The following is a 25,259-nucleotide window of genomic DNA, read 5'->3' on the forward strand; positions in this document are numbered from 1 at the left end:
TAATGCCTAGTATGAACAAAATTAGGGGCGGCTGGCTTGACTGCTACTTTACGAGTGGAGGCTGGCTTGACCGCAGTGAAAGTTATCGCATTGCCAAATGCGACGTAAAATGAGGTCTTTGGCGATGCTTTCCTCAATTTCCTTCGCTACAATAGGCGATGCATGTTTTTAAAGTTTACAGTAAGTAAAACCTTTTTCTGAGGAGTCAGCACCTCTCAAAACAAAGATTGAACCCTTTATTTCTCGTCACTCGACGAAAATCGTGGATTGATTACAGAAATTAAAACTGTAAAATCGCTGATTGGTGCAGAGCTGTCAAATGTTAGAGAACGTAGGAATTTTGTTCTGAAAATCACACTGACTCGTTCCAGCCGTAACACTGAGTATATTGAGGTGGATTTTTTCACCTGTGGTTCCGAGTCGGAGGTCACCCGGGAGACCTGCGGCTTTCCGTCGGGCATGGGATGAATGAAGACTTCGAGACACTTAGCGTTTGGGCTAATTAGATTTATTGAACAAGCCTTAGTGTCATACCAGCTGCTTACATTGCCAGAACAACGAAAACGCCCCCGAAAACCCCTGGATCTCAGTTTATCAAGGTTTAATTCTCTGGGCGTGGAATTAGCCCCTCCCTGGGTGCACCCGGAAGATGGCCGTTCCTCATGACCATATTTGGAATCGCACCCGCCTGCTGGCGCCTCACGTTCTAGCTACGCTCACACCCGGTACCCTTATCTTATAAGATTCAAAACAATCCTCTTTGCAGACCAGGACGCCTGTTGTGAACCCAAGACATGTTACTGTCTGGGCGGAGAATGAAAACCCTAATAAACATACAAATGGTTGACGGAAGTCCTTTGATGTAGAACTTCAAAGATAAGATGGCTGGCTTGAATACAGATTTCCAAACATTTGGCCCTTGCAAAGGAACTCTGATTGTGGTACTATTAAAATATAGTACGATATCCATCAACCCATTTTCCGTACTGCTTATCCTTACGAGGGTTGGGGGGGTGCTGGAGCCTATCCCAGCTAACTTCGGGCGAGAGGCGGGGTACAGCCTGAACTGGTCGCGAGCCATTCGCAGACACTGAATAAAAAAAATGTTTCATTAATTTGATGAAATAAACACTATATTGTAAAAACAAACGAAAGGGGCATCCACTTTGAATAGTTGCCTGACTGTCCTTTTCTCCAACGTCCAGCTCCCTCGCTTTCCGAACACATGTCCCGTTACCTTCATGGCCCCCTGGACAATCGGAAACCACAGACTTAATAACAATATGCAGGGTTGCTACAATAGGATTTGTGTTTTCCCACAAGGCAAAAAAATCTCTCTATACATATTAGTTGTTCAAAAGGTCAAAATATGACTGTGTTTGTGGAGTAAAGTGTTTTAAAATTTATAGAAAAGCATAAAATTAGACGGTGATTTAGTACTTAGTGGAACTTTTATTCAAAACAGCGTTTCGAAAAATTGCAACACAAATCCAGCAATTGCCATACATAAAATACTTTTGTTCACTAATAAATGCTATACAAATTTTTGGGAATATGACAGAAAATGACTAAACGTTAAATTGGGATAGGCTCCAGCTTCCACGTGACCTTGAACAAGTAAACCGTGTATGATGGATGATTATTTTTACTTATCTATGGATCCAATTGTGATTAATGACATTAATGAGAGAAAGAATGTTCAGACTCGCCCCAATGTTCTAAAGTTGGCATTTGGCACTCATCATAACCTCTAACGACAAACAGCTATAAACATAGACTGATGTCACTATACTATATGTGCTGCTAATACAGTACAACAATACCTACAGTAAATGCATTTTCTCAAAGCTAAATTTAGATTTCTGTATAATGTATACAGTAATGTTGTGGCCGACCCCTGTATTGTTTGTTTAAATGTAATTTTTTTAATAGGAGTAAATAGCAGGTCACATACAGGTCTTAGCAATGTCATTAATTAGGGCTTGTCAGAGCTCATAATGTATCAAATAATCTAATAGAACCTCATTGTAATAACTCCTTGCTAATGAAACAAAAATGCTCAGGGCATAATGTGACACCTTTTTTTGGGCATATTAGTTATATTTTGCATCTGTTATTACATAATGAAACCAACAAAACGTTTTTTTCCTAAGAGCGTAATAACTCCATTACATTATAGAGTAAGTGAATAATAAATGGATTAACATGGAAATTGCTTCTCTGTAATACAAATACATCTATGTATATATCAGACTTTATATAGTATGCTACATGTGGACTAACTTATTTTGACTGTGCCATCCCCATTTAATTTGTCAGAGGTTTGTCACCACAGCGCCACCAAAGATGACAATATCTGATGTTTAGACTTTTTTTTACAGGTATATCATGTTTATGTACAGGTATGTCATATAATATTTGTATAAATACATGACATACTGCACATTTACCTTTCGTCTGAAGACACCAGCCATCAAGAAATCTGTTTCGTACTGACTCTGGAAGGTCGAGTCATGACACCTCTATGATCAGCTCATGGCCCTGGTATTGTCTCCCTCTCACTGATGCCTATTGCCCTGCCCCTCTTCCCCTGTATGTCTAAATATAATGAATGAAATTAATGCAACCACAAAATATAGTACATTCCAGGGATGAGAAAATTAACCACTACAGGTCGATACATGGACACGCACAGGCGAAATCCAACTGCATCGGCAGAACAGCTGTGAATAAATAAAAAAAAAAAAAAGGAAGTTATTTAAAGCTTGCAATGGTAAAATTTTGTTTTATTATATAGTGGTCTGATCCTGTGACTAGCCCTCAGAAAACCATACATCCCTGTAGCGATCCTGATATAAATTATTAAGTTGACCCTTGATATGGACATGACCAGGCTTGGCATTCAATCAAGGCTTTCATCTTTTCAGAGAAGTGTCTCGACTCCAGATCATGTCTTCTCACAGTATACATTCGAGGTTTTTGGGCTAAAACTTTGGATCCTGATTAAGGTGACAGTTGTATTAGCATTATGAAGATCTATAAATCCTTTGGCAAGTCAAGTGGTCTCGGTCTAAGGATCAAAGATTTATTTGGTTAAAACCCACATTGCACTGTCTACTCTTAGCAGTACTAAAATTAAGACAACAACATTGACAATTAATAAAATGTATCCCATAATTTATTACTTCCTTTGATTAAAAACTGCTGATTTAATTGAGTAAATTTAAACAAAACGACTAAACACAAAATCATTAAATGAAATATTTTGGATTTGCTAATAACATAGATCATTTTACACTTGAAACTATGTTAGTCCCAGGATGTGCATGTTTGGAAACAATAAGTCCCAGCCCTGGAACAATGAGTCCCTGGAACTTATCATCACAAAATACAGATACAGTAATCCTCCATTATATCACAGTTCTTGCTTTGCTGTCCCGCTTTATTGCAGGTTTTTATTAGTTTTTACTCTATTTTTTACACCGTGCAATATTTTTGTGTTATCCATTGCGCTGTCTTAATATACATGTTTAGTTTTTTTTATTAAAATTTTTTAGGACGATATATTTTTACGAAAAACTGTCACGACAAACAATAGTATTGAAGTTTTGAATGCCAATGATTTAGTGATATTTGAGCATAATAATTTAGTTCGTTTTCATTATGAAAAAGTGCAAAATATAGCAACCTTAATAAAGCACAAGTAGATCTAAGCAACCTGTTTTGAGTCAAGAGTTGCACAACATTTCAAAAGTCTTGCAGCCTTCCTTTAAACGCTGCTTTGTCAATATGTTCCATGGCTACATCTCTTACAATGGTGAGTACGCTATACTGGATGTAATGTGAGCATACGTGCACCATATACGTTGTCACGTTTGTATTTGCATTGTTTGGGCGAAGAGTTCCATAATTACAAGCTGACGGGAAACGGGAATTGTAAAACCGTGTTTTTTGTTCCCAGGTGGAAGGTTGTGTGGATTCCGTCACTTTGAGGTTTTAAGTTGTGTTGTCTTTGTGACGTCATACAAATTGGACATAACAGTTTGTTGGTGTTAGCGGGATGGCCGCGTTCATCTAGCTTGAATACAAAATGTTACCACATCATCACAGTGGCGTTAGGCTTTGGAACTAATTCCATTTATGCCGCTCAACTTTCTACAATATGCAGCTACCGGCTCGCCGTCAGAAAACTTAGCTGTGAGGACGCTTACTACACTAGTGCCTGCATTTGAAAAGCCTGCACACACGCGCACGTAGATAGGCACGCATTCGGCCAGTCAGAGGGAGGGTCCCGTCCCGTCCTGTCTTTCACTATCTCTGATTAAAGACTTGTGTGGATTTCTTACTGAAACATGGCGTACGCTCAAATCCAGAAAACGTCGTAAGCACAAAAATATCCAGATGTATGAATCTGTGCATACGCATGAATCCAAGCACATTTCCTTTGTACATCCCAATCAATGTAGAATTGAGTGCACATTTTGGGGTAGCCGACCCCTCCCTGTCCACGCCCACATTTACATATATGCACATCATATTTAAATGAACCCGGCATCTGCGATCCCAATCTCTGCATGATCAGAAGAAAAAGATGATGAGCAAGGTAATGAAGAAAAAAAAATCTGAATGTGAAGTTGAGACGCTCCTGAATGAAGTGGTGTGCAAAAAAAAATCCTCTTTGGCACACTGTCCTCTGACGTTAACAAGCGAAAGAAGAGTGAATGGGACAGCGTGTGTGCGGCTGTCAATGCTGTGGGGTCAGAACAGTGCACAAACGCTGAACTAAAAAATAAGTGGTCAAACATTAAGGTGGATGTGAAGCGGAGGACAGCTGCCGACCGCCAAAGTGTGGTCAAAACAGGCGGAGGAACCGGCACAGAGGGCCTCACCCCGTTTGAGAAGAGGGTCGCTGCAATCATGGGTGACACTGCTCTCTCAGGGGTGATTACCCTATAAGGTAAATACCATTTATTTTTATCTTTTGAATTCAAATAGAAGCATGTCACAATATTAAAGCGGATATCAAAAACGTTGACTCTTGTTTGATTACTCAATTTATTATTTTAATACACAGGAGAGGACACGCAGTCGCAGCAATGCGCTACATGTTCGGGGGAGTCGTCCACCGTCCCCAGTGTCTCTGGTGTCACAGACGTGGAGGATTCCTCCACCGTTCCTGGCATCTCCTCCGGCATCCCCAGCGTCTCCAATGCAATTATGCTCCAACAACCCGCTGCTGCCCGACCGACTGGCCGTGTCCTCACCCGTGCACACTGATAAAGAGTCCTTTGAATGTAATTAATTTGAACATGTTCATTGGTACTACATTATTAAAATGGATTAAAATGACATAATTTACCCCTCTTCTCCGAAAAAAAAAATATTTTAATATATTTTAATCATGTGCAACCAATGTACATGTTCAAATTAAGTAAATTAAAAGGACTCTTTTTTCAGTAAATGTGCTGGAGTCAGAAGAAGAGATTGTGAGGTCAATAAATGGCATAAATGATCACCTTGATCAATTAATAATGTGTCCTCACAAATATCAGTGATTCATTAAAGACACTAGTTAACAGGTGAATTCTGAGTCCTTGCCTCTTTTACATTTTTTAAATCAAATGTTGCCAAGCATGAATTGTTCATTTGTCTCACGAGTCAGTTTCCCAGCATCACCTCTAAGTGTCGCCAAAGCACCAACAGCTGTTAAAAACGTGCGTACGCCAGCCATGGAGTTGGCGTGAGGGACCGCACATTTCCACGGTCATTTCACTCTTGATACATCTGAACTTTACCATGAAAAAGAACATATGCCACGTTTTTGTGCTTACGCACCTTTTGTACATGAGGCCCCAGATAGGTTTTATGTGTCTGCTTTCAAGATACATTTTTTTCCTTAAATTGCTGGGTGTACAGGGGGAACTGCTCTCTTTTTTATTAATTTATTTTTTTCAGCAGCACCATTCATAAGTTAGGGCGCATATGCAACCAAATTAGTTCCACTTGAGAGCCAACTTGTCAAAAAAAAATTTTTTTTTAAATTCATACACCAGATTTCCAGCACCATGGTGGAATATTTTATTCCATATTTAATCCACTTTGTCCTCAGACACAGATTAATTTTAGTTTATGCATGCATCCCTGCTCATTTTTGTGCGTCTCAGACACGGGAAGCACATTATACGAGATCCCTGTAATAATATAAGAAATTCTGAGTTAAGGCAAATCAATTTTAGAGAGAAAGCTCATTAATATTTACCAGGTATCTGAAAACAAGTCATTTAAATATACCAAATATCTGAGTTATTTAGTTTTAGATGTAGTCACTAATTAGGTGGAATTAATTTACATTGACTAATTCTCGAGACTGTGTTTGGCTGGAACCAGCTGTAGCAGATATGGGTTGACTTACGAATTGAATTAATTTTGGAAGAAAGAATGAGCTGGAAGCGGCACCTGCGTCACTTCCGGTTTATCGTAATTTTAAATTACAGTGTTATAAATCAACCTATTTGATATATATGAGGGGCACCACATCGCTTTTTATGTGAATAAAATTTAGGCGAAGCGACGAGAAACCTGTTTATCAGTCTCTTATTCGGAAGGTGGCTACACTTTAGAAACTTTGATGAGTCCTAGACTTCCAGAGGTTTTTGTCCCGAACCCAAACACACACACACACGATGTAAGTGGTGAAATTGATAGAAAATTTAATGATCTAACATGGGGGAATCTACAGGGTAAGGACAGAGAAACACAAAAAAAACAAGGTACATATAGCTGAGGATTCATGTTCTCGTTAATTTAAACCCAAATGTGCACTAATCTGTACTTTTAGTAGACCGCAATGTTGGATTTAGGTGTCCGGAACACATTTGAGGCAGGCGGGTCTGGCTCCCGAGTGTTCGGCCGGCCCAGTCCGCACCGGGAACAGGTGGATTTGACGGAAGGGATGAAAAAAAGAGGACCAAGAAGTTCCCAAGCAGGATGTCTTTCGGGTGTCTCTGTTCGCAAGATGTTCTGAGCGGGTGCGTTGCGTCTGCTTCCATTCCCTCGGAGTGAGCTCGGGCGCCCAAATTTAGCTCGGAGCGCTTGCAGGATGCTCTGTAGCCGTGGACCGTCCAAGGTGTCTTTGTCACCCCAAGTGAGGTGGCGTCCCGCCTGGCCCGGTCGTCGGCAAGTTGGTCGGGGGAGACAAAAGGCTTCGGGTGAGACCAAAAAGCGCCTGACCACAGCGAGACAAAAAGGGGGTGATCTACCCCCTCCTCCCTTTCTACCACTTTCCTGACCACAGAGGGGGCTGGACCGGCTTTTGGAGTTATTTTTCCATTTTAGGATTATTTTGTGATTTAAAACCAGTGGAATAAAATATTAATTATTGGATTTAAGATAACGAGACCATTTCCTCACCTTGCATTGTTCCACGCTCATCCTTTAATACCGGTAATGAATGTTTCAAATGTTGTGTGGTATGGAGAAAATTACTATTTTCCATGTGACATTTTGGGTGTGGGGTGAAACATTTCATCTGGTTTAGTTAACAACAGATTTGACAGACATTCAAGTTTGCAGCAATACAGTCACTAGTGGCGTTCATGTAAAGTTCTTAAAATATTAACTCCCAGTCCGGTACGCCGCAGACTATGTTTTATGAATCTATGTCTGTAGTGTCATTCCGTCGCCCATGGGTGTCGCTGTTGCCTGTTCAAACTCCCAAGTGGCAGTGCTCAACAGGGTGGAGGCGCCTTTGTTGGTGAAATCCTCCGACTGGGGGAAACTTAGCATCCGGGGGCGAACTCGGCATCCTTGGGTCTCCGCTTTGAAGCTCCATGTGGCCGTAATCAGAATCAGAATCAGAATCAGAATCAGAATCATCTTTATTTGCCAAGTATGTCCAAAACACACAAGGAATTTGTCTCCGGTAGTTGGAGCCGCTCTAGTACAACAGACAGTCAATTTACAGAACACTTTGGGGACATCAAGACATTGACAAAAAACAATTGTGCAAAAAGATGCAGAGTCCTCTAGCACTTAGAGCAGTTCGAACGACTAATATTGCAATAGTCCGGTGCAATGACCATTGTGCAAAGGGCGGTGAGACTTCAAGGAGTGTATGCGGTTTAAAGTGGCGAGTAGTGCGATCATCTGGGACAATGTTGGTTGTGCAAATGTTACAGATACTCCTCAATCAGTGTGCAAATGGAGCAGATGCTACTCTGGCATGAGTGGCCAGTATATGCAAATAGTGCAGCATGACGAGACAACTACAGTGAGTGGACGAGTAATACATAATTGGCCCCACAGAAATGTGGCAACGAACTCAAGTCAAAAAATTTCCAGCTTGTTGTAATGGAATTATAGGTTAGGTGTTTAAGAAGTTGATCGCAAGAGGGAAGAAGCTGTTGGAATGTCTACTAGTTCTAGTTTGCGTTGATCGGTAGCGCCTACCTGAGGGAAGGAGCTGGAAGAGCCGGTGACCGGGGTGCAGACGGTCCGAGAGGATTTTGCACGCCCTTGTCTTAGTTCTGGCAGCGTGCAAGTCCTCAATGGTGGGTAGGGGGGTACCGACAATCCTTTCAGCAGTTTTGATTGTCCGTTGCAGTCGGAGTTTGTCCTTTTTTGTAGCAGCACCAAACCAGACTGTGATGGAAGAACACAGGACTGATTCGATGACCGCTGTGTAGAACTGTCTCAGCAGCTCCGATGGCAGGCCGTGCTTTCTCAGAAGCCGCAGGAAGTACATCCTCTGCTGGGCCTTTTTGAGGACGGAGTTGATGTTGTTCGCCCACTTCAGGTCCTGAGAGATTGTAATTCCCAGGAACTTGAAGGTCTCGACGGTTGACACAAGGCAGCTGGACAACGTGAGGGGCAGCTGTGGCGAAGGATGCCTCCTGAAGTCCACGATCATCTCTACAGTCTTGAGCGTGTTCAGCTCCAGGTTGTGTCGGCCGCACCACAGCTCCAGCCGCTCCGCTTCCTGTCGATATGCAGACTCGTCACCGTCCTTGATGAGGCCGATGACAGTGGTGTCATCTGCAAACTTCAGGAGCTTGACAGTCGGGTTCGCTGAGGTGCAGTCGTTCGTGTAGAGAGAGAAGAGCAGCGGAGAGAGGACACAACCTTGGGGCGCCCCAGTGCTGATGCTGCGTGTGGATGAGGTGGCCTCCCCCAGCCTGACCTGCTGTGTCCTGCCCGTCAGAAAGCTGTAAATCCACTGGCAGATGGCAGGTGAGACGCTGAGCTGGAGAAGCTTGGTTGAAAGGAGTTCAGGGATGATGGTGTTGAACGCTGAGCTGAAGTCCACGAACAGGATCCTCGCGTAGGTCCCTGCACTGTCGAGGTGTTCTAGGATGAAGTGCAGTCCCATGTTGACTGCATCATCCGCAGACCTGTTCGCTTGGTAGGCAAACTGCAGGGGGTCCAGCAGGGGACCTGTGACACTCTTGAGGTGGTCCAGCACGAGACGTTCAAAGGACTTCATGACCACAGATGTCAGAGCGACAGGCCTGTAGTCATTCAGACCAGAGATTGCAGGTTTCTTGGGGACTGGAATGATGGTGGAGCGTTTGAAACAGGATGGAACTTCGCACATTTCCAAAGATCTGTTAAAGATCTGAGTGAAGACTGGAGCGAGGTGGTCCGCGCAGACTTTGAGGCAGGATGGGGACACATGGTCCGGTCCTGTCGCTTTGTTAATCTTCTGTTGTTTGAAGATGCGTCTCACATCCTGTTCATGGATGGTTAACGCAGAAGTCAGAGGTGTGGTTCTGGTCGCGGGTGCGGCCGGGTGGGTGTGTGGAGTGAAACTGTCCTTTTCAAATCTGCAATAGAAGGTATTCAAGTCGTTGGCTAGTGTGCTATTGTTCTCAGCTTGGGGGGATCGTCGCTTGTAATTAGTCAGCGATTGGAATGCATGCCAGACTGATTTTGAGTCGTTCGTGCTAAACTGTTTTCCAACTTTGCTGCATAGATCCTCTTTGCAATGTTAATTTCTTTAGTAAGCTGGTTTCTAGCTCGATTATACAGGGCCCTGTCCCCGCTCTGATATGCATCTTCCTTAGCTTGGCGAAGCTGCTTAAGTTTAGCAGTGAACCAGGGCTTGTTGTTGTTGAATGTCCGAAATGATTTTGTTGGTACACAAACCTCTTCACAAAAACTGATATAGGATGTGACATTGTCCGTATATTCATCCAGGCTGCCAGCTGAATTTTCAAAGACACTCCAGTCTGTGCAGTCTAAACAGCTTTGAAGTTCCATCTTTGCTTCATTGGTCCACTTTTTGACTGTTTTCACTGTAGGCTTCGCACATTTAAATTCTTGCTTGTACGTCGGTATTAAGTGAATTAAGCAGCGATCAGACGAGCCCAGGGCTGCACGAGGTATAGCACGGTATGCGTTTTTTACCGTAGTGTAGCAGTGGTCTAAAGTATTATAGACAATACTAGAGAGCGCGTTACCGAGGCGACCACACTGGTAGGCGCCATCTTGGAATTCACTTAGCGTTGGCATGGCAAAGCAAAGGTCTGTGTCTTGCTCCTGTGGATTATGGCTGTTGATTTGTTTAACGTCTGCATGTGAAGTTGAGTCTCGCCAGTTCATGTTTGTCTACCTTGGCGGGGAGAACGTCTGCCTCACAGTTCTGAGGACGAGGGTTCAAATCCCAGTCCCGCCTATGTGGAGTTTGCATGTACTCCCCGTGCCTGCGTGGGTTTTCTCCGGGTACTGCAGTTCCCTACCACATCCCAAAATCATGCATGGTAGCTTGATTGAAGACTCTAAATTGCCCGTAGGTGTGAATGTGAGTGTGAAAGGATGTTTGTTTATATGTGCCCTGCGATTGGCTGGCGACCAGTTTAGGGTGTTCCCCGCCTCTCGCTCAAAGATAACTGGGGTAGGCTCCAGCACGCCCATGACCCTAATGAGGGTACATGGATGGCTTGCCACTTTGTGCCATAATGTTTTTAATATATCGAATCTACTTAATATCATGCCTTTTTGTTGCAAGAGTTTGCTGAGGTCAGTTTACAAATTACAATATGTAGAAAAACAGAAGGTAAAATGTTTTTGGTGCAACTTAGTTTACGCGTACATTTAAAACATGTTTTTCTGTCAATGGGGACGCATAAAATTTTTTATATTTTTTTAACAAATAATTTCTTTCAATGTTGAGTACAGAACAATGAGTCTCGCAAAGCCACATTTTAGATAAAAATTTAATAATTCGCTAAAATTCAACCACAGATGATTTAAATCATAAACATTCACAAAAATGTTTGTGTTCACTGCGGAATGGCTAAAAAGCTTAATTTTCTTCGAAGGAAGGAGGACAATAGGCTCCCCGCTATTCGCAGGGGAGACGCACTAGGCCATTCCACGAATAACAAAAATCCGCAGCTAATTAACACGCATTATAATAGCAGTGGTGGGAAAAATTATTGAATAAGATGCCATTAAAACTGCCAATAAACGTTTTCGGGAATGTTCCCGCCCCCTTTAAAAAAAAAAAAAAAAAAAAAAAAAAAAGACATTAAAATCCTGGCAGCACGGTGCAATGATTAGAGCGTCTGCCTCACAGTTCTGAGGACCGGGGTTCACCGGCCCCGCCTGTGTGGAGTTTGCATGTTTTCCACGTGCCTGGGTGGGTTTTCTCCGGGCACTCCGGTTTCCTCCCACATCCAAAAAACATGCATGGTAGGTTAATTGAAGACTCTAAATTGCCTGTAGGTGTGAATGTGAGTGTGAATGATTGTTAGTTTATATGTGCCCTGCGATTGGCTGGCAACCAGTTCAGAGTGTACCCTGCCTCCTGCCCGATGATAGCTGGAATAGGCTCCAGCGCTCCCGCGACCCTTGTGAGGATAAGCGGCTCAGATAATGGATGGATGGATGGATGGATAGTTGAATCCTCGGGTGCCGAATCACGACTATGCGGGGGTCCACTGTATACTCATTTATGTTGAGCACTGTACAATTAATATGACATTATTATAGCTTTGCTATAACAACAAATGTAGTAATGGTTTAAGAATTTTCATTGTACCATGTATACTGCATAAATGGTATTTGAATCTTTTGTCTCCATCTGAACACCTTGTCCTCCTGACTTCACAGGGTCTTATCCACGACTTTCACTGAGTTTCAAGCTGAAACGAAACATTGGTTATTTCATCCTGCAAACCTACATGCCCTCCATCCTGATCACCATCCTGTCATGGGTATCGTTCTGGATCAACTATGATGCCTCTGCTGCCAGAGTGGCTTTAGGTCAGTGAGTTTTTCTTGTCTATTCTATTCTATTCTATCATTAAGTGTGCAAACATAGCAGTGATGTTACTTACATTTTTTAATTAAAAAGGAATTCAAATCAGGAATGTATTATTTACCGTGGCAACCTGTCCCCCCAATATTAGATACAAAACACATTTTATTGCCGACTGGCATTAAATACTCGCACATGGGAGAGCAGATTTTATTTTGCATTATTATTTGTCAAATTCAGTGTTGCCATTGTTAGACCTGGATGCTCCGTGCTGACAAATTTTATGAGGCAGCTCAGCTGGGCTGGATGTTTTCTGCAATATAAAAAAAACCCCCAAAAAAACAGATGCATTCCTTTATATTGCATGTTACGTCAAATGCATTCTGAAATAACCTTTAGTGATGAAGCGAGGATGGTTGAGAATTAGTAGCAATAATGGTGACTTCACAATTAATTAATTAATGCCTGATGAATTAATTAAGAGATTCATTTTTACTCTGGTATGAGTTTCAGTAAACAATTTAAATGTAACAATATGCTAGTTTAAATTTTACTCTATGCACCACCCAATTTTGTAAAAATTGGAAAACTGACTCAATCCCATAATCTGAAAGGCGCCTGCATAAATTGAAGTTTGTTATTTCGGTACAGAGTCAACATTACTGAGCAAACAAAATAACAAACAACACGGAATGGAGTTCTTTATATAAAGTATAAGAATAATTTATTAACTAAACTACAGTTAACAAAGAATGAGGGATTAGTTCAAAAGGAAAATATGGATATAGGAACACAGAACCAAAAATATGAAGAGTAATTGAAGGAAAAGATATGGCAGTCGGTCGGACTCAGTACAACAGCTGAACCCTGGTACACAAGTATTTTTCAAATCTTAAAAGATTTCTTATCTGTGACAGACCCAGCACAAACAGATGAAAAAAAAATAAAAAATCAGGCATTTAACAGTTTTGGTCATATGGTGTGTGCTGTACTCCGATAACCTCAACACAGAACATCACACACATAAAGATTCTATTCGACCACCGATCGACCAACAAGTCCTCCGAGGCAGAAATCTCACATGATCACACGTGATCTAATAAAACCGAAGAAGAACACTTAATGGTATGTGCCGATGTTACCCAAGGGTTTCTGAAGGTTGCCGGAAGCGGGAATGTTTTAAAATGCAATGGCGTCTCAAAAAGACTTTGGAAATTTCCAAAGCTTTCAAAAAAGCTTTGGAAAATACTTTTTGCCATCTGGGGAATCCACTTTTATTCAAAAACACATCAGGTAAGACATGTTTGTTTTTATTTGGTTTTATTTACCTTGTTCCTGAGTCAGGGTGCTTCTTGATTGGCTGCATTCTGTTCCATGTCCCACTTCACGGCATCATGACTTCCCCACACACATAAAGATTTTTGGTCGTAAATATTGAACATGAGCATGAAAAAAAATAAAATAAAATAAGACCTGATCTGGCTTTTCACTGATGTGCGGGCTCCCACCATTCACTTTCCACTTAAAGAAGGCTTCCTACTCCTTCATCACATTCTAAACTCTCCGATTTATTGTTTGATCTCTAATTCTTAACTATTTCATTTTCTCAACATGATTTTATCATATTTAATACTACCATCCTTTTACTTATCATTTCCGACCACACATTGTATGTTCTAAATGACTGAATCTGAGCTGATAACACAATTAATAGTTAGTATGCTAAAACAATAGGTCATTGACCAAGTCACACATTCAAGATTGACAGGTAGTAGAGTGTCATGAATGTATGTGCGAATGTGTAAATATCTATGAAATTGAACATTCATATAATCATTAGGACAACAAAGAAGCCAACTGTCTTCTCATTGGAATGTGCCACTTTCTGCCAACCTGGGCCCATTTAATTGAACACAAAAAGCTGATCAACTCGCATAAAGCTAGTACTTATTCTGTTGTATGAATGGCCACAGGTGAATACACAGGTTTATTGTACCATCTGCCATCTAATGGAAGAGCATTTCATTGTTCTGCATGTTACTATACGTTGCTGGCACAGATATAGGAACAGAGAATAGACAATATAATTTAATTAATAATACTTTTCAGACAAATTAAGTGAAAGTGGGCAGCACGGTGAGCAACTGGTTAGGACATCTGCCTCAGTTCTGAGATGGGTGGGTTCAAACCTGGGCTCTGTTTGTATGTTCTTCCCATCCTTGTGTGGATTTTCTCCGGTTACTCTGGTTTCCGGCCACATTTCCAAAACCTGCATACACCCAAATTAATTGGATCACCAGGAAATGTTTGTGTTTTACAATTTCTCTCGACGTCTTATCGAAAATATCGCAATACAAAGTTCATGACTATCTGTATTCATGCATCTGGTGCATTTTTTTGCCATATATTGTAAGACAAAACCTTACATGTTACAAAACCGACATAGTTTTGTGATTGACGAGATATTTCATCATCCCTTTTGCTATTGCATCATCCACCGCTCACTGCTATTCGCCTGCCGCTGAAATATAAAGATTAGACTGCGGAACAATGGCGAAAGGTGATGAAAGTCACTTTTTTTGTCCAAGGCCAACGCGGTCAGCATGTTCGAAGATCAGAACGGAGAGACCCTAAAGGAATGTGACATTGATCAGTCCATAAAACATCCCGAAAATAACATGTTCTGGGGCTGTTTCAATTACCATGGAGTCGGTCCACTGCATCCACTTAAAAGAATGATGCGTTCTGAGCAGTACTTGCAAGTTATAGAGAAAAGAGTAAAGCCAGGAATGAAGAAGAGTTTTCCTGATGGCTCAGTAATATTTCAACAGGATCTCGTCCCCTGCCACACATCTAAAATTGTGACTAATAATTTCAAAGATAATCGAATAGCTGTTTCAAATTGGCCTGGAAGTTTGCCAGATGTCAATCCAATAGAAAATCTGTGGTCAATTATCAAGGAGCAACTGCGCAGAAAGGACACACTAACGAGTGAAATTGTGACAAAAGAATCGCGATTGGCATATTATGTACTAAACGAGTCATATTGCTGGTCAAATGAATAAAAAAATTGTTAAAGTGTGTATATATATATGTATATATATATATATATATATAGCTGCTTACAACATGTGGCGACGTATGTTGTAAAGGTAGAGATGCATTACAGCTGTTGGGCAGTTGGTGAGCGTCATCTCCCAAGTGTATCTCACACCATCGGTATGAGTCTGCAGTTAAATCATGTTTCACCTTCACGGGTTGCTGAATTGACTATAGTCTCTGGAGTGCGTAAGAGAAAAAGTGCTTAAGTCCACTGGAAAAAAAAAAAAAAACCTTAAGTCCACCAGAGAATGCGTGTGAAGGGCCAGATTTGAAGGGAACGCCCACATTTTAGGGTTGCTCCACCCAGAGTTTGTATCTGACATGAGGGTGCGTAAATAACTATTTTGTGTGGAAGAGTGAATGCGCGGAGCCAGAAAAGTGCGCCTTTTCTTCCTGAAGCGCACGGGGACTATGGCCCTAAATGAATAACCAGGTCATAAATGTTATTAAACTGTTTTTAAAACAAAATACATTGTACAAAAATAATTTTCATTCAATTAATAAAAAAAATCCTGAAATAAATTGTTCTTAAATATAAATATTGAAATATTAAATATGCATCCATTCGCTGTACCCCTTATCAGAATCAGAATCATCTTTACTTGCCAAGTATGTCCAAAAAACACACAAGGAATTTGTCTCCGGTAGTTGGAGCCGCTCTAGTACGACAACAGACAGTCAATTTACAGAACAGTTTGGAGACAGAATGACATTGACAAAAAACAAAACAAAAAAAACAGTCACTGAGCAGTAAAGGGTTGCTAGTTATCTGGTAATGGCGGTACTTTATTTTTTATTTTTTTTACAATTGTGCAAAAAGATGCAGAGTCCTCCAGCACTTAGAGCAGTTCGAATGACTAATATTACAATAGTCCGGTGCAATGATCATTGTGCAAAGGGCGCCGAGACTTCAAGGTGTCATGGTCTGTGTTTTGGTTTGGGTTGTGTTTAGTTTTGTTCCATGTTTTCCTGCGTTATCTGTTTTTTATTCTCTCTGGTTGTGAGTTCCTTTAGTTTCGTATGTCTCGCCATCACATGCTCTGCCATTTAAGTTGTTGTGTCCACCTGACAAACATGGAACACAGAAAAACATGGAACAAAACTAAACACAACCCAAACCAAAACACAGACCATGACACAAGGAGTGTATGCGGTTTAAAGTGACGAGTAGCGCAATAATCTGGGACAATGTTGGTTGTGCAAATATTACAGATACTCCTCAATCAGTGTGCAAACGGAGCAGATGCTACTCTGGCATGAGTGGCCAGTATATGCAAATAGTGCAGCATGGCGAGACAACTACAGTGAGTGCACGAGGAATACATAATTGGCCCCACAGAAATGTGACAACGAACTCAAATCAAAAAATTGCCAGCATGTTGTAATGGAATTGTAGGTCAGGTGTTTAAGAAGTTGATCGCAAGACGGAAGAAGCTGTTGGAATGTCGACTAGTTCTAGTTTGCATTGATCGGTAACGCCTACCTGAGGGAAGGAGCTGGATTTTGCACGCCCTTGTCTTAGTTCTGGCAGCGTGCAAGTCCTCAATGGTGGGTAGGGGGGTACCGGCAATCCTTTCAGCAGTTTTGATTGTCCGTTGCAGTCGGAGTTTGTCCTTTTTTGTAGCAGCACCAAACTAGACTGATGGAAGAACACAGGACTGATTCGATGACCGCTGTGTAGAACTGTCTCAGCAGCTGCGGTGGCAGGCCGTGCTTTCTCAGAGGCCGCAGGAAGTACATCCTCTGCTGGGCCTTTTTGAGGACGGAGTTGATGTTGGCCGCCCACTTCAGGTCCTGAGAGACTAATTCCCAGGAACTTGAAGGTAATTAGTCAATGATTGGAATGCATGCCATACTGATCTAGAGTCGTTTGCGCTTAACTGTTTTTCCAACTTTGCTGCATAGTTCTTCTTTGCAATGTTAATTTCTTTAGTCAGCTGGTTTCTAGCTCGATTATACAGGGCCCTGTCCCCGCTCTGATATGCGTCCTCCTTAGCTTGGCGAAACTGCTTAAGTTTAGCAGTGAACCACGGCTTGTTGTTGTTGAATGTGCGAAATGATTTTGTTGGTACACACACATCTTCACAGAAACTGATATAGGATGTAACAGTGTCCGTATATTCATCCAGCCTGCCAGCTGAATTTTCAAAGACACTCCAGTCTGTGCAGTCTAAACAGCTTTGAAGTTCCATCTTGGCTTCATTGGTCCACATTTTCACTGTTTTCACTGTAGGCTTCGCGCATTTAAGTTCTTGCCTGTACGTCGGTATTAAGTGAATTAAGCAGTGATCAGACGAGCCCAGGGCTGCACGAGGTATAGCACGGTATGCGTTTTTTACCGTAGCAGTGGTCTAAAGTATTATTTTCCCTGGTAGGACAGTCGATGTGCTGCTTGCATTTAGGGAGTTCGTGGTTGAGTTTAGCTTTGTTAAAGTCCCCGAGAATAATGAGGGGTGAGTCCGGGTGTTTTTTTTCAATTTCGTTGACTTGTTTGGCGAGCGTTAGCAATGTGCGTTCGTGTTAGCTTGAGGCGGTATGTAGACTCCAGCCAGTATGAATGATGCAAACTCACGTGGCGAGTAGAATGGTTTACAGTTAAAAAACAGCGACTCCAAATGTGGGCTGCAGTGTGTGCTGAGCTCCGTGACGTCCGTACGCCATTTTTCGTTGATATAGAGGCATATCCCGCCGCCCTTTGTTTTCCCCGATGATTCCGTCATCGGGTAAAGCGTCGCAAAGCCAGGTCTCCGTGAAGCACATGGCCGCGGAACGTCCGAAGTCTTTACTGGTCTTTAACAGAAGATGAAGCTCATCCATTTTGTTGGGTAGGGAGTGTACATTCGCGAGGTGGATCGACGGGAACTGTGTCCTCTCTTGCGGAGTTTCACCTGAATGCCACCACGCTTCCCTCTGTGGCGCCGCTTCCGTCTCCATGCGCCGAAAACCACGGACGCCGCTCCGGTGAGTAACTCGGGGAAAAAACTAAGCGGATTTGCGAAAGTTGGTGACAGAAAGTCCGGAGTAGCCTTCTTGATGGTTAGCAGGTCTCCCCTTGTGTAAGTGAGTCGTGTAAGGTCTCCAAAGACGGACAAAAAACACAAAAACAATACTAGACAGCACGTTACCGAGGCGACCACACTGGTAGGCGCCATCTTGGTACCTCACTAGGGTCACGGGTGTGCTGGAGGCTATCCCAGCTGACTTTGGGCGAGAGACAGGGTACACCCTGACCTAGTCGCCAGCCAGTCGCAGGCCATATAAACAAACATTAACACCTATGGACGATTTCGTTTTCAAATATTGCATTATTGCATGTTTTACCCAGACAAAACCCACACAGGCACAAGGGGAACATGCAATTCACACAGGAGGGCCGGTGCCCGGATTTGAAGCCATGACCTCTGAGGCAGATGTACTAACCTCTCAGCTACCATTGCCTTTAATTCCTGTAACTTTGGCACAAACAAAAAAAACATTCGTCAAATTAGACCTGGAACAATTTCATTATCTCTTTCGGGATCAATTCAGTATTTACTTACTTAACTTACAGTATAGTATTGATACTGTTTTAATAGGCTTGCATTTGTGTGAATTGTTTTAATTACTGTATTATTCAAGTGAGGATCTAACTTACACACTACAGTTTTAATCTGACATTCAGAAAATTGATGGATGGATAATTCCACTTCCTTACTCCTCCCCTTTTTTCCAGGTATTACTACGGTGCTGACCATGACCACCATCAATACCCACCTAAGGGAAACACTTCCAAAGATTCCATATGTCAAGGCAATTGACATCTACTTGATGGGCTGCTTTGTCTTTGTTTTCCTGGCTTTACTGGAGTACGCCTTTGTCAACTATATCTTCTTCGGTCGAGGTCCTCACCTGCAGAAGAAAGTGGCAGAAAAGGCAGCAAAGTCCAACAATGAGAATAAGAGCAGAATGGAGAGCAATAAAATACAGGTGAGGGCAAAGTTGAGTGAATGACATCATATCAACACACACTGATCTGATTTGTTCATAGCCGTTAAAATGCCCTTCAGATTTGGAGCAAATTTCTCACTTGTAGTGACTGAGCTAGCTCAGTCTATAAGGACTTCAGTTATGGAGTTTTTGAGAAGGGGTTTAAGTCCCACTAAAGACAAAAATGTAAAAAAAAAAGAAAAAAATACATAATTTTGAACACAACTGTATGTATATATAAAATACACGAGGAGTTCAAATAAAATGAAAATGTAAAAGTAAAATTAGATTTTTTAAATTTAGATTTTCTGTCATTTAAAACCAGACAACTCCAAGAAACTAATTTCGTTCAGTTGTCTAAATTTTTCACATAAATATAAAATTACTCAAAAATTGTTACATATTTGGCAGCACGGTGAACGACTGGTTAGCACATCTGCCTCACGGTTCTGAGGACCTGGATTCAAATCCGGCTTCGCCTGTGTGGCGTTTGCATGTTCTACCCATACCTGCGTGAGTTTTCTCTGGGTACTCCGGTTTCCTCCCACATCCCCAAAATATACATGGTAGGTTAATTGAAGACTCTAAATTGCCCGTAGGTGCGAACGGTTGTTTATTTATATGTGCCCTGCGATTAGCTGGCGACCGGTTCAGGGTGTACTCACCCGAAAATAGCTGGGATAGGCTCCAGCACGCCCGTGACTCTAGTGAGGATAAGTGGTACAGAAAATGAATGAATGAATGGTCAAGTATTATGCTTTTTGAATAAACAGTCACAGATGTGTGGACAAGAACTACAATGTCTTGAACTAACCCTTAACCTTAACTTTAATTAATTCAGATTAACTCTTCATCTAATCACTGGTGCGGTGAAGTACGTTCCAAGCTACGGCTTGCGGGCTAAATGCAGCCCGCCATACATTTTTAACTGGCCCATGGCAGAGTCTACAAAATACGGTACTATGGCAACTTGTATGTAACTGTACTTATTATTTTAAACACTAGGTGGAGCTACTGTCTTGAACAAGTCTGCATCTCCACAAAGTAACCAATCAGAAAAAAAGTTGTTTGGGGTAACCAGAAAATAGATGCAATATGGTATTGTGCAGAAAATGTCAGACTTGGTGGGATTATCTTTCTCAATAAATTTAATTTATTTATTTATAGAAACCAAATAATGCAGCCCTATGGGGGTCACAAGCCAGTGCAAACTGTAGGCCGGTCCCAAGCCCGGATAAATGCAGAGGGTTGCGTCAGGAAGGGCATCTGGCTTAAAACTTTGCCAAACAAATATGAGCGTTCATCCAAAGAATTCCATATCGGATCGGTCGTGGCCCGGGTTAACAACGTCCGCCACCGGCGCCGGTGGAAATACAGCTACTGTGGGTCGAAGTTGAAGAAGAAGAGGTGGAAAGCGGGTTCTTTGGCAGAAAGAGAAGAGGAAAGCACAGAGCCTAGAACTGAATGTGGGGACTTTGAATGTTGGGACTATGACAGGAAAATCCCGGGAGTTGGTTGACATGATCATTAGGAGAAAGGTTGATATATTGTGTGTCCAGGAGACCAGGTGGAAAGGCAGTAAGGCTAGAAGTTTTGGGGTAGGGTTTAAATTATTTTTACCATGGTGTAGATGGGAAGAGAAAAGGACTCAGGGTTATTTTAAAGGAAGAGTTGGCTAAGAATGTCTTGGAGGTGAAAAGAGTATCAGATCGAGTGATGATGCTGAAACTGAAACTTGAAATTGAGGGTGTTATGTATAATGTGATTAGTGGCTATGCCCCACAGGTAGGATGTGACCTAGAGGTGTAAGAGCCTATGACAGAGTACCCAGAGAGGAACTGTGGTACTGCATGCAGAAGTCTGGAGTGGCAAAGAAGTATGTTAGAATAATAAAGGACATGTACGAGGGCAGCAGAACAGTCGTGAGGTGTGCTGTAGGTGTGACAGACGAATTTTAGGTGGAGGGGGACTGTATCAGCGAACAGCCCTGAGCCCCTTCCTGTTTGCAGTGGTGATGGATAGGCTGGCAGAGGAGATTAGACTGGAATCCCCGTGGACCATGATGTTTGCAGATGACATTGTGATCTGCAGTGAAAGCAGGGAGCAGGTGGAGGAACAGTTGGAAAGATGGAGGCATGCACTGGAAAGCAGAGGAATGAAGATTCGCCGAAGTAAGACAGAATATATGTGCATTAATGAGAGGGGTGGTAGGGGGAGAGTGAGGCTACAAGTAGAAAAGATAGCAAGGGTGGAGGACTTTAAATACTTGGGATCAACAGTCCAGAGCAATGGTGAGTGTGGTCAGGAAGTGAAGAAATGGGTCCAAGCAGGTTGGAGGAAGGTCTCAGGTGTGTTATGTGACAGAAGAGTCTCTGCTAGGATGAAGGGCAAAGTTTATAAGACAGTGGTGAGGCCAGCCATGATGTACGGATTAGAGACAGTGGCACTGAAGCAGAACTGGAAGCAGAGCTACAGGAAGAAGCAGAGCAACATGAAGCAGAGCTGGAGGTGGCGGAAATGAAGATGTTGAGGTTCGCTCTCGGAGTGACCAGGTTGGATAAAATTAGAAATTAGCTCATCAGAGGGACAGCCAAGGTTCAATATTTTGGAGACAACTTTAGAGAGAGCAAACTTCGATGGTTTGGACACGTCCAGAGGAGAAATAGTGAGTATATTGGAGAAGGATGATGAGGATGGAGCTGCCAGGCAAGAGAGCTAGAGGAAGGAAAAGGACATGGAAAAGGATGATGCGCTGTGGCGACCCCTAAAGGTACAAGCCGAAAAGATAAGAAGATTTATAGAAACCAAGTGTGTTTATTTGATTTGCAATGCGTGTGGCCGTTATGGAAGAGTAAAATATACGACGGCCTTATGAAACAAAACATAAGACCTGTATGTCCTACACGGGTGTGGGGGGGAAGAGGTGAAAATGAGAGCTAGTTTGCCAAGTTTCCATCCATCCATCCATTTTCTGAGCCGCTTATCCTGACTAGGGTCGCGGGCGCGCTGGAGCCTATCCCAGCTGTCATCGGGCAGGAGGCGGGGTACACCCTGAACTGGTTGCCAGCCAATCGCAGGGCACATACAAACAGACAACCATTCGCACTCACAGTCATGCCTACGGGCAATTTAGAGTCTCCAATTAATGCATGTTTTTGGGATGTGGGAGGAAACCGGAGTGCCCGGAGAAAACCCACGCAGGCACGGGGAGAACATGCAAACTCCACACAGTCGGGGCCGGGGATTGAACCCGGGTCCTCAGAACTGTGAGGCTGACGCTCTAACCAGTCGGTCACCGTGCCGCTGCCAAGTTTCCATGCTAACAAAATTCAACAAAATGCAACAATATCCAGTTATGAGGTAGCTCAATTCGTTGCCACACACAGGGAAACCTTTCTCAGACTGTGACTTCATGAAACAGTGCCTCACTAAAATTGTGGGAATAATGTGTCCAGAGAAAATCCAGGATTTCAACAATGTCATCATGTCCAGAAATACGGTTGTGTGGCAAATTTAAGATGTAGTGTCTAACTTTTTACAGAAAGTGTCAGATAAATCTTGTGCTTTCGATTTTTATACATTTGCATGTGATGGGAGCACAGATGCCATGGACACTGCACAGGTGTTAATTTTTCTCTGCTGTTGTTGCTGAATATGGTCACCTACTCTACCATTCTGAAGCGCGCTTGCTCAGTCAGGAGTTTTATTCCCTGTGAGCAAATATCGACAAGTTCACGAAAGAAAAGGACAGACCTCTGCATGAGCTCAGTGACCCTTTATGGTTGGCAGACCTGGCATTTTTAGTTGATCTCACTGAACATCTCAAGACCCTGAACTAGAGACTAGAAGGCAAAGAAAAGTTCATACCATAGCTGTTTGCGCACATTAAAGCATTCCGTGCACAGTTCCATCTCTCAAGTCACAAATGTGCAACTTCAATGTAGCGCACTTCCCCAAGCTGACCAAAATCAAATGCGTATTTCCAAATGCCAAGCTATCTGCTAAAATAGGAGAATATGACTGTGATCACATCTCTCATTACAGAATTCAGTCAGTGCTCCCAACATGTATCTGTCATTAAGAAGGAAATCACACTTTTTCGTCTCCGTTTTCACTGAATTCAGAAGAAGTGGAGGAGAGTCTGCAATTAGAGCTGTGTGATCCTCTGAAGAAGCAACAGCAGGTCCTCTCCTACCAGCAACAGTGCTAAGTTTATGGAGATCATACCTGTCACGAACGGTGAATGCAGAGAAAGTTGATGAACCTTTGGATAAGTTTACCAGGAAAATCTCAAATGTCATGGATGCTGTTGCTCCGATTAAAGCTAATACAACCTTGAGCTGTCCTTGAACACCACGGAGGAGCACTATGATGGTAAAGGCCTCTGAATAAAAGTGTTGGAAAGCAGAACGTAAATGGAGAAAAGCTAAACTCCACACTCCACTTTACTACGACCTCTACAGACAAAGTCTTTGTAATTTGAACCAAGAGTTAGTCAGGGCCATTTCTCTGAAATCATTAGCAAGAACCTAAACAATACTCGCACTCTGTTTGGGGTAGCTGTACCTCAGTTGGTAGAGCGGGTCGTCCAGTGACTGAAGGGTTGCCGGTTTGAATCCTGGCTCCGACTGTCTGTATGTCGAAGTGTCCTTGGGCAAGACACTGAACCGTAAGTTACCCCCAGTGGGCCTGCAGCACCTTGCATGGTAGCAGCCGCCCATTAGTGTATGAATGGGTGATTGTGAGACTTTGTAAAGCACTTTGGGTACTGTGATGGTGTAGATCAAGCACTATCTATATAAGTGCAGTCCATTTACCATTTAGCTTTTGCTGTAGTTGACAACCTCACAAACCCCCCTAATCAGATAGCGCCAGAACGTCACAGATGAATGCAATGAATTTGAAATGTGAAAAAATAAAATCTTAATGACAGCACAAATCACCAAGTATATAGAATGATACAACAACTAAAACCTCCCAGGAATTATTCTATTACCATGCCAGAATTTGATACAGTCGACCAAAAATAAATAAATAAATAAATAAAAACGTAGAGAAAATGTTTCCGCCGCTGCAACCATCAACTGGCTACCTTGAATCAATATCATCTGAATTTTTCAAAACTATTGCATAATCTGTGCAAGCTGATTAGCAGGAAATAATCAATTGGTTGGCGATTCAAGCGGGTTTCCTAAACTTCTTAAAGTAGCTGCCATTAAGCCACTCCTAAAAAAGAGAACACTGGACGCTTCCATGTTAGCAAACTATAGACCCATCTACCCTTCATCGCCATGACTGTTGAGAAAGTGTTTTTTAATCAACTAAGCAATTACTTGAACTCAAATTGACTTTTTGATCAATTTTAATCAGGATTCTGATTTCAATTTTAAAAGTTTGAAATTGAATATTCAGGTTTCAGGTCTCATAACAGTACAGAATCAGCTCTTATCAAAGTTCTAAATGATAGAAGGTTGAACAGTGACTCAGGAAATGTGTCAGTTCTTGTCCTGTTGGATCTCAGTGCAGCATTTGATACAGTAGATCATAACATACTGCTGAACAGGTCGGAAACGTGGGTAGGACTAAATGGAACAGCCCTTATAGTAAATGGTTCAGATCCTAGCTGGAGGAAAGGAGTTATTTCGTGACCATTGGAAGTTTTCAATCTCATCAAATGGCAGTGACATATGGGTTCCCTCGAGGGTCAGTTCTTGGACCCCTCCTGTTCAGCCTATATATGCTATCCTTGGTTCAAATGTTGCTGGTCCCACTGTGCACAAAATTCTTACCATGACAGTGAATTACAAATATAAAGAGCTCTCGTGTGTTAATAAGCTCAATTACTTGCTAAATGAAATTCTTCATTTTATGTGGCCTTAAATATGAAAGGCAGACTGGTTTTCGTAACTCGTTTTTAATTAGGGCTCCATTT

At 42.3% G+C, this 25,259-nt stretch overlaps 1 protein-coding gene across 3 annotated transcripts in view; it reads left to right on the plus strand.

Annotated features, from left to right (window-relative positions):
• The window catches only part of gabrb1 (gamma-aminobutyric acid type A receptor subunit beta1), a 106,962-nt gene that overhangs the window by 67,762 nt on the left and 13,941 nt on the right, over nt 1–25,259 (plus strand). For all 3 annotated transcript variants that reach the window (XM_061696800.1, XM_061696803.1, XM_061696802.1), the window contains 2 exons: nt 12,112–12,264; nt 19,074–19,327. In XM_061696800.1, the coding sequence (XP_061552784.1) occupies nt 12,112–12,264; nt 19,074–19,327 (407 nt within the window). The remainder of the gene's footprint in view (nt 1–12,111; nt 12,265–19,073; nt 19,328–25,259) is intronic.

This window comes from Phycodurus eques, chromosome 14 (genome assembly GCF_024500275.1).
Source record: "Phycodurus eques isolate BA_2022a chromosome 14, UOR_Pequ_1.1, whole genome shotgun sequence".
Lineage (NCBI taxonomy): Eukaryota > Metazoa > Chordata > Actinopteri > Syngnathiformes > Syngnathidae > Phycodurus > Phycodurus eques.